Here is a 9,822-nt window from a genome sequence, read left to right on the forward strand (position 1 = left end):
CAATAAGAGCAGTCCCTGGGCGCAGTTTTTTAGCCCCTTGTGTTCAAAATCCCAACTGCAGGACAACCTGTGAGGTTTCAGGAAGAGTGTGAGTAGAGAAGGATCCATGGGAGCAAGTTCCTGATTCACTGGCCTCTTTGGGCTCCAAATGGAGACTATTTTACATGGAGGAGAAGATAGCACAAAGTTAACTGCTTTCAAAAGCTTGCTCTGCTGAGGCTGAATACACAGCGCATAAGTTTGTAATGGCAGCATCAGTCTGTTCATCCAAACTACACAGCAACCCACTCACTCACACCTGTGGTAAAACCACTGGGAATGTTTGGCTTCAGGGATTGCAAAGCCGGCCTAATGCCCTCAGTCCCACAGGAGGGGCCTTATCCCTTATCTTTCTTCTTCATTCAGACAAAACCCCTGACTTTTGAGTATGCAAGAATTAGCAGACAAAACAGTCCATGGGTACAGAGGAATGAACCACTGACATCTGCTCTGCACGCCAAGTAAAGGTTCCTTTTCTGTGGGAATCTACCAGCCAATAAACCCCCCCTCCGCCCCGTTTCCTTCATTTCATGCACACCCTTGCCATCCTATCCACAGCCGCAAAGACCCTCCCCAGCAGAACAACACTCTCCCTCTGCGCAGTGGAGCTCACAGAGTGCTGGGATCTTGGCCACTTGGCACACCTGTGGACCAGGAAGCCTCCGCAACATTCACAGCTGGGAGGACTCAAAGACCGACAGGGACCGGGACTTGTCGGACGTCACCCCGGAAGGCTGGAAGAAGTCAGATCCTCCTGCCTCCAGCCCCTGGTCTGTGACGGCAAGGTCCATGCTGCTGGCCAGGCAGCGGAGCACTCCCTTCCTGGAATATGCAACTAGCTGGACAGGATGCGTTCGCAAATATAATCATCCACAAATCTCCCCCAGATTAGGTTACAGGACAGCGTTTCGACGGCACGCATTACAAAGCTCCCTGGAAGGCTTGGCTGGTGGATCTGCTGCTCTCTCTGCTCATGACCCATTTTGGCTTTCATCAAGAATCATGACACCAGCTGCCTGGGTCATCTAGGAGGCAGAGAGGGGGAGAGCAACCCTGGGCTGTAAAGGGAAGTGGGGAAGGAAAAGAGAAGGAGGAGAAGGAGAAGGAGGAGGAGGAAGGGGGAGGATAGAAAGACAGAGCACGGGGAGAGAGAGTAAGTTGTTTTAGTCCAGTTGTGAAGATTTGAATCCCACTTCCGAGCTCTCAGCAAAGGCTTGCTGGGATACTTCATTCCCTGTCCCGTGCAAAGGTCTGTGATTGGGGATGTGGTATGCTCAGTGGGCAGGGCCCCTCCCCTGGGCTGGATCCGCCTCTCTTATCCCCCAGATAAATTACTAGTGTCCTCACTAAATTCCTCAGCTTTCTCTCTCCCTCTCTCTCTCTCTCTCTCACACACAATCTCACTCCCTCCCTCAAACACAGGCAAAGCGGGGTTGGGGGGCAGGAGGGCGGGGACCCTCTCTGGACTGGTATTGTGCCTCAGTCCTGGGCGGGGAGGGAAGGGGAGAGAATATACTGGCGCCCCTTCTCTCCTACGCCGCCTTGAAATAGATTTGAGAAGCTGCCGTTTTCCCCCCCTCCCCCCTTTCCTGCTGGTTGTTTGGCATCTTCCAGACCATGTCCACTGGGTCCCTCAGTGATGTGGAAGATCTGCAGGAGGTGGAGATGCTGGAGTGCGATGGCCTGAAAATGGATACTAACAAAGAGTTTGGGGCGTCCACCGAGAGCAACGAGGAGGGATCCAATGGCGAGAATGGCTCCCCTCAGAAGGGGAGAGGGGCCTCGGGCAAGAGGAAAAAAGCTCCCCCCAAGAAGAGCCCTTTAAATGGAGTGAGCCAGGAGGGAAAGCAGGTACAAAGAAATGCTGCCAACGCCAGAGAGAGGGCGAGGATGAGGGTCCTTAGCAAAGCCTTCTCCAGGCTTAAGACCACCCTACCCTGGGTGCCCCCAGACACCAAACTTTCCAAACTGGACACCTTGAGGCTGGCCTCCAGCTACATTGCTCACCTGAGGCAGATCCTGGCCAATGACAAGTACGAGAATGGCTACATCCACCCAGTCAACTTGGTAAGTCAGAGTCCGCCGAGGACAGGCACTCCGTGTGTGTGCATGGGGAGAGGCGGGCGATGAGCTGGCATGGGGCATGTGCGGGGACAAAACTTTGCTGCGCTTCTCACAGAGAGCCTGGTGCCGCTGGGGTGGAAAGCGGTACTGTACAGGGGGATAGGCTCCCAGCTGCCCTGTGCCCTGAGCACCAAGCCTCCTAGGCCCCCTCTGCTGCTCCTAGCAATCCCTTGTAGGAGACAGGCAGCCACACTGGCCACAAATAAGCAGGGGCAGGCTTTACACTTTACTGCCCCAGAAACGATTGAGAAACCACAGAGGGTTGATGGCAGCTTTCTGCCTGCAAGTGGGCAGGTACAGGAATTTGGGTAGAAAAGGGTGTGTTTGAGGAAGGACCCAGGATTTATTCTTATCCTGTGTCTCTACCCTAGTGTTTCCTGACACAGTACTGTCCCCAAGCCCTAGCTTTATAAAGACAGGACTCTTGGGGTTCTGTGCTCAACCGCTCAGGTTTGCTGAATCCAGGAAATTTCTCCTCTACCTGTAAACTGGCACAGGAGAAATAAATACCGATGCAGACACCCCAGAGGAGGTGTCTGCCCCAGGCACTCTCCACAATGCCTCTCCCTGGGCTGTGTGGTGTCCCTTCTGCTGCTCCCACCACATAAAGTTTACCCAAGCAGCCCTGGATCTCCCGACCATACCCGGCCGCCAGAAATATCCAGTTTCCAGCTCTAAAAATATATACAAATTATGTAAACCAGGGGCAAGCAAGATCTGCCTGGGCTCTTTTTAGACATACAGCCTGTACACTGCCCACACGTGCAGACCCTGACTCCTAAATGGATCGAGCTGGGGATGTTTCACTGAGGTCAGGCTCTGTCTTTTGAGCTCTGGACTCTGGGGGAAAGTATGTTACCCGCTCTGTCAGCTGCTAAGGGCCTGGGAGATAATTTTTGATTAAAAACAAAATCCTCAGCGCAACAACATAGGAAAAAAATAAAACAAAACCAGCACCCAATATAGATATAACCTCCCTCCTGTTCCACACCCCCACAGAGGCGCACCAAAACGTGCTCCCCGAGCCGCGGGAGGCCAGGAAGAGTGGCCGGGGGGCTGCCGGGGCCCCAGGCAGCTCCTGCGCCCGGGGTAGCGGGGCGAGGCTTGAGGAATCTCCCGCGGGTCGGAGCCCCCACGCCGGTCTCGACCAAACGCGAGGGGTGCCCGCGGCGATTATGCCGGGGGCATGCGAATGTGCCGGGGCCAGGCGGCTCCTTTCTCCCTCCCTGCTGCCGCGTATCAGACGGGCTTCGCCGCCCCGAGGACGCCCGGTGGGGACCGCCAGAGCTGTGAGGCAAAGCGGCATCAGCCGCCGGGGAAAGGCAAAAGGGTCCTTGCCGAAGCCAGTGGCAACTGCCCCGGCCTGAGCCCCACTGAGCGCTGCCCGAAGCAGACTCAGGTGGGGAATGCCGGGCTCGGTCCCCCCGGACGCTCCCGAGCCGGACCCGCTGGCGATATGAGCGTTGCAATGCGCATTTCTCCGTGTGTAACCCCCTTCCCACTCGTGTCTTTTCCTGGCTACAGACTTGGCCTTTTATGGTAGCCGGCAAACCCGAGAGTGACCTGAAAGAAGTGGTGAACACAAACCGCTTGTGCGGCCCGACGGCATCCTGAGCACCGCGGCCGGGCCAGCAGCGTCCGTCCCGGCGCGGCCGTGGCGCGGGCGGCGGGGCGGGCAGGGACCCGCCGCGGCCCCGCCGCTGTCCCGGGCCCCGGGCAGAGCCACGGGGAGAGCCGCTCTCCCGGCGCAGAGGAGACCAAATATGCCCTAGCAAAGACTCCATCCACCCCGAGAGATCCTGACTCTATTTAACTTTATTAAATGCGTGTACAGTCGAGTGTCCTGCAACCACAGCCTTGCTGGTTCAAGAGCTACTAGAGAAAAGACAGAGATCAAACAAAACCTACCCCGCGTGTATCTTTTGTCTGAGACCTGTGAAATATGTAGATGCCTAGAAAAACTGACTTTGACAGTCATCTCTATGAAGTAATTCACCCTAAAGATATATAGATATATTTTCTTCAAGCAGATTCTGCTCTATTTCTGTGAATAAACCTTCCTTTCTACTGAACACGGAGCGGTGTTAAGTGTTCGTTTGAGACTCTCGGGCTCGGCGGGGAAGGACTGAGCCTCCGTCCGCCGGCTCCGCCGCTCCACGAAGCGGCCGCGCTGCGGGGATCCCGCCTCTCCGCCCCGGGCCACAGGAGGTCTGCTTCCCCGGAGCTAAAGACCTGGAGCACACCCCCGGGGGAGGGGGAGACTGGGTCCGCAGGTCGCCGCGGGAGCCCGGCCCGGCTCCGCAGCCCGGCGCCCGGGCGCTGCGGGAGCCGCCCTCGCCGCTCCGGCCGCTCCGCTCCGCGGGGACAGGAACAGTGATCTATTGATGAAGTACAGTCGGTCCTCAGCGCCGGGAATTTTTAACTTAAACATCTCCTCTCTATCGATCAGCGCACCCGTGGGAGATGAGGCTGAGATAAACAGGAGTGCGGGGCGCTCCCCCTGCACCGGCAGCGGCCGCCGGCAGCTGATGCGCCAGATCCCACCGCGCTGTTTAATGTTTCAGGGTTATGACCGCACTGTTTACAAGATGTCTTCGGTTATTTATACTGTTATTATTAGCACAGGGGCTTTAAATTTCCGCCTCACTTGCTCTTTCAATACCAACCCTCGGTTCCGTTTGATACCTGGGTACTTTCTTGTCGAAAGCAGGAGGGGGGCAGCAGGGCCTGCACGGCCGTCCCCCGGACCAAGCCCTCTGTCCCCGCTACTTGCGAGGGCCGGCGGCAGGGCCCGGGGCGCGGTCACAGGCAGCGCGGGGCCACAGACCCTCCCGGGGGCTCCCTCTCCTGGGTATCCCCCGCAGGCCGGTGTTGAGCTGCCTCGGGCATCCGTGCAGCCTGGATTGTGTTAATTTTCAGCCCCCACTTTCCCCCGAGATAACTGGACAAGGTGGCGCGTCCTCCAGGCGACCCAAATTCACCAGTCGGGTTCATGCGTGGGCTAGGTTAGCTTTAATTAAAGCAACTCGCTGTGAACCGAGGGCTGTGCAAACATCTCAGCCCTCATTATGAAAAGGGCCAGGACATGCTGTATCATCCCAATGGTTGTGAAGGGGAGAGCTGTTTAATTTCACTTTTGCGCAGCTTTATCCCTTTGCCACACAATTAAGAGCAGACACGTCTGTGCCTGGCCTAACCGTGCACAGCCCCACTGTTGTGACAGGACTGTTCCAGGTGAGACCACACTTATACACAGGGTCTTGACCGACTTTGCGGCCACACACAGACCCTGAACAGCCGCAGCTTCTGCTCAAGAGATGAGCGAGCAGCGCTGGTAACCACAGCTGAACAGGCTGATTTGCTGATTTCTTTGCCACAGGCACTGGGAAATTCAGTGGGAATTGCTGGTCTGTTAAAGGGAGACAGAATAGAGCCCCTGGCCTCACGCTGAGTGCAGGTGACTGATACAGCAAAACACAGACTGATACTGCACATTTTAACCTCTAAATTCACTCACTGAATTGACACTAACCATAGGATTTAACCACTCAAAATCTCAACTTAAATCCATACTAACTAATGCCTGGTCAAGACTCATAGCAAGGCACTGATTTCCTTCAAAAAAGCAGAAATTGATACGCATCTGAGATATGCAGAAAATTGAGTTAAATTCTGAATATTCTAACACACGCTTCTTTACCACCTGGTCTTGCAATTCTTGCCAACCGCACTCAGCACCTTCCCAGCTAATTAACCATGCGCAGTGCTCATTTGCCACCTGAAATACAGCACTGAAGAAAGGGAAGGGAGGAATATAATGGTACCTCGTGAAACGTGAAGAACACAGCTGCAACCATGTGCCAAAAGCTGCAGGAACAGTAAGTGTTGAAGATGCTTACTGTGTACACACCAGCAGCAGACACCATTGCTTCTCGTACTGCTGTTCACTTTATCTAGCAGTCCACACTGAAAGTGTCTTGGGGACTAAACTATTCCTCGAGCATCCTGCACCACCCTGAGCCCTTGCCTCTGAGCAACAGTTCAGCAACAAGGAAACAAAAAGCAACAAGAAATGAACAAAAGCAACCAGCAGTACACAGAAAGGTAAATAATGACTTTACTCTGACTGTAAAATAATTAATGGCTTTATCTCTATCTCTCTATCTTTATTTTGAAGACAATGAACATATTTTCCAGAGGCATTTATGTGGCTGAGAACTCCTGGTCTGCTGACCTCTTTTGTTAAGGGCACAGACACGACAGTAACGGCACAGTGCTGGCAGCTGGCTTCAACAGCCTAAGTTTCTTAGATGAATTAAGACTTCTACTAGGCACTTCAAGAGAACAATGAATGAAATTATTCTACCCTGCTGCTGAGTGCAATTTTACCGCAAAATATTTGCAAACAGAAAATGTATGTTTAGTCTGACTGAAGCAATTTATACTTTTGAAAGGAACTCGAAATGTGCTAAGGAAAAGACAGAACAGGTTTAAATATTGATGTCAATGACTTTAAAGAAAATATTTTGTTTGCTTTCTTGCTTTTCTGTACAAAGTGATGCATTTTATTATTTACAAAAATATACTTATACCCCTTTTTCATGTGGAAAAAAAGTTGACTTGGTTTATCTTTTTGTATCTACAGGGATGTAGATGCAGCTGTGTGAGTGTCTGTATACATTCCCTCCCAGTAATGTTTGAACTCATTGCCTGATTTCAGCTAGATTTGACAGAGGTCTCAAAGATAACTAAGTTACTATAATTTTTAATATTTCTTTGTCTGTGTGAAAACAGGCAGCTGAGTAAAGAAAAAGTCTATAAATTTTGCAACTGAAGGAAGGGTTTCAACATGAGCTCAGCCTTTACTGGATACAAGAGCATATAGAGCAGAGTGCCAGCTGTAGATGAAGCTCCAAATGCTGCTTCAGTCACAGGATACAAGTTCATAGAAAATTTGCTTATGGACCTACATGTTTTAAGATAAGAAGTCTATAAAAACCGTTTAGTTCCATTTGATTTTAATAGTAGTATTTGTTTGCTTGTTTGTTTCTTTGTAAAGAAACCAGTTTCAACCCAGCTACTTCATGACCATTTTTCAATTCAGCTAGAGACTAGCAAATCCTTTATTTGCAGTACTGACTCAGTGCTCAGGCTCCTGGGTTTGGTACTGACATTGTGCTCCTTCACAGAAGCTTTCACAGTCTGTAAGGTCTTACAGAAAATATCTTTTTGGCTTATCTTATTCTCTCACTGGGATGGAAATCTGCCAGCCTGAAGCATTGGCATAGCAAGAAACCCACTTTGCAGACACCTGCAAAATGCCGTGCTGCTCTTAGCACTGACTGGGGCAGCAAGGCCACAGTCCTGGTCATGCCCTCAAATGTCAAGGTGCATAAGGAGAACACGTGCAAGATAGCCTATTCTTTAAAGTGACTCCAACGTCAAAATTCCCAGCTCACCTCAGAAAATAAAAGGCACAGAAAATCTGTGTGATTTCTTCTGTAGGGAAGCTGGTTTGAATCCTGGACATAATGATAAGATCACAAGCACAGTTTTGCTTGATGTATTTGTAACCCCTCAGTTGTGTCTGCCTGAAAAATACTTGCCTCCTTTTAACAAATCACATACATTTTTCAAAAGACAATTTTTGCCAAAACCCTCTTGTCATTTGCTCTCATTATAATTTGTAGTAAAAAAAATTAAAATATGCAAAATACATTAGCTAATTGCAGGTGATAAACTTCCTAAGAGAGAACAAAACTTACACATATCTGGTGTACAAGTGGAGGGTATAATCTGATAAAATTGCCAGATATTTAAATTTTTGTCTGGATATCTGGATGCAGATTAGCACTCACAGTCTCCCAAAAGGGACAGGATTACAAAAGAAATTTCAATTACATTGACACAGATTTTTATTTCAATGAAATTGAAATTTGTAGCAGCAAACAACCAAGCATTCTGTAATTGCCATGTATATACACACACCTGGAAAATCTTCCATACAGAATTTCTCCCAACAGTCAGATTCAAATTGTTCGTGTTCATCGCTGGCCCATGTAGCGCTGACTATTCCCATATTAAGGCTGTGCTATCAAATGCAGGCCCACAGGGTAAATACCATCTTGTGCTCACTATTCAGCCACAGATTGCTTCATACTCTTCAGCCCAGCATAGTTCATGGATGGGAAGTGGCCCAACCAGTAATAGTGCTGCAAAGCTACTGATACTGAGTTATGGCTTGGGGAATTTCTGCAATTCTGAGATGCCATAGGTCTGATCTAAAAGTTACGCTCCAAGAAGGATAGGGAAAATCCATGTGCTACCTTTGGGAGGACTGTTGCCAGCAGACTGCAAAACCAGCAAAGTTCTGCAAGTAACTGGTTTCACTTCAGTCACTGGTGTCTCCGAGTGTAAAACTGACTTTGAGTAGGTCCAGGCATGCAAGTCATCCCATTTCCCAAATGCGGCACGGACATACCCTAGGGTCACTACAGTCCAGGGATGACGCATTTTCTTGCCTAAGGGTTTTGCCCTTAAACTGAAACTTGTAAACAGATGAAACGCGTTTTTAAGCCAATCCGCATGCGTGCACTCAGTTACACCATCCTCAAAGTCTCCTTGCAAGGAAAAAAAAGATCATAAGAAAAGCAAGAAAATAAAAAGCAGTGAAAATCCTTCCTTCCTTTTAAATTTTAAGAGGTCCTTCTCTTTGAGCAAAGAAAAAACCCCAATCCTTATTTAGACCTTAGGCTGTTGTGTAAACTATTAGACCATATCCAACTGTAAATATGGATTATCTACAGTCTTGAGTTTTCTCTTGGTTGTTTACAAATTGTTTAAAAAACAAGGATCAGAAAAACGAGGGAAAGAAAGCAAGGGTATAGCTACACAGCCAGGAGACATGAAGAAAGGGAGAAAAAGGCACAGAATAATTCCTCTTCCTCTGATCACTACAGCTCAGTCCTTGCAGCAGGATGGGTTCAGGAAGGGAGGAACTATCAGCCGCTCCATCACAGACGGGTGGAGCCAGACCACCGGGGAGATGGAAACCAGGAGGTTGAGAGCTGCAGCTGCCTTTTCCTGGGAGGAACATCTGTGAAAGCCTGTACGGCAGCAGCAGGGGAGGAGGAGTGGGCACAAGCAGAGAGCGTTCCCAGGGATGTGCTCACACAGATAACTGTCCCTGGATGGTTTCCCAGGCTGCTGCAGCAGCACTTCCCTTCCCTGTCAGGGAAGAGGCAAAGACCATCATGTGGGACAAGCAATCGAAGTGTCAGCACGGCCTCTTGCTGCAGCATCCTGTTTCCTGTGATGCTTTTTGATGGCCGAAGTGACCAGAATGGGAACAGTTCTTCCTCACTGCTAATGTTGTTTTTTTCTTACGTAGGGACTTTTATGCTCTTGGCATCTCAGAGTCCATACACAAAGTACACAGAAGACAGGAGTCATCTTGCAGCATTTGACCAAATGTTTTTCTACAGCAGGCTGCTATTGTTATACAGATGAGAAGAAAAAAAGATTACAAATGACTGGCTGAAGGCTCACACCGCAGTTTGGAATGGGCTTGCAGAAGCTTTTCTGGTGCACAAACCCGCGGGCTGTTCTCCTAGGCACACTGAAATCAGGAGGGCTGTTTGCTCTTTGAACTCAGTACAA

The 9,822-nt window shown here is 50.0% G+C and overlaps 1 protein-coding gene across 1 annotated transcript; it reads left to right on the plus strand.

Annotated features, from left to right (window-relative positions):
- Nucleotides 1-817: 817 nt before the first annotated feature.
- TCF21 (transcription factor 21) lies at nt 818-4,235 on the plus strand. The gene is made up of 2 exons (XM_038132656.1): nt 818-2,106; nt 3,688-4,235. Exons 1-2 carry the CDS (start codon nt 1,657-1,659, stop codon nt 3,775-3,777), a joined length of 540 nt encoding a protein of 179 aa, XP_037988584.1. The 5' UTR covers nt 818-1,656; the 3' UTR covers nt 3,778-4,235.
- The last annotated feature ends 5,587 nt before the right edge of the window (nt 4,236-9,822 follow it).

This window comes from Motacilla alba, chromosome 3 (genome assembly GCF_015832195.1).
Source record: "Motacilla alba alba isolate MOTALB_02 chromosome 3, Motacilla_alba_V1.0_pri, whole genome shotgun sequence".
Taxonomy (NCBI): domain Eukaryota; kingdom Metazoa; phylum Chordata; class Aves; order Passeriformes; family Motacillidae; genus Motacilla; species Motacilla alba.

Bases quoted from the DNA above. Each gene is read 5' to 3' on its own strand.
- TCF21 (XM_038132656.1), top strand. From the start codon at position 1,657: ATGTCCACTGGGTCCCTCAGTGATGTGGAAGATCTGCAGGAGGTGGAG. The intron at 2,107-3,687 runs GTAAGTCAGAGT...TCCTGGCTACAG, and splicing joins ACATCCACCCAGTCAACTTG to ACTTGGCCTTTTATGGTAGC.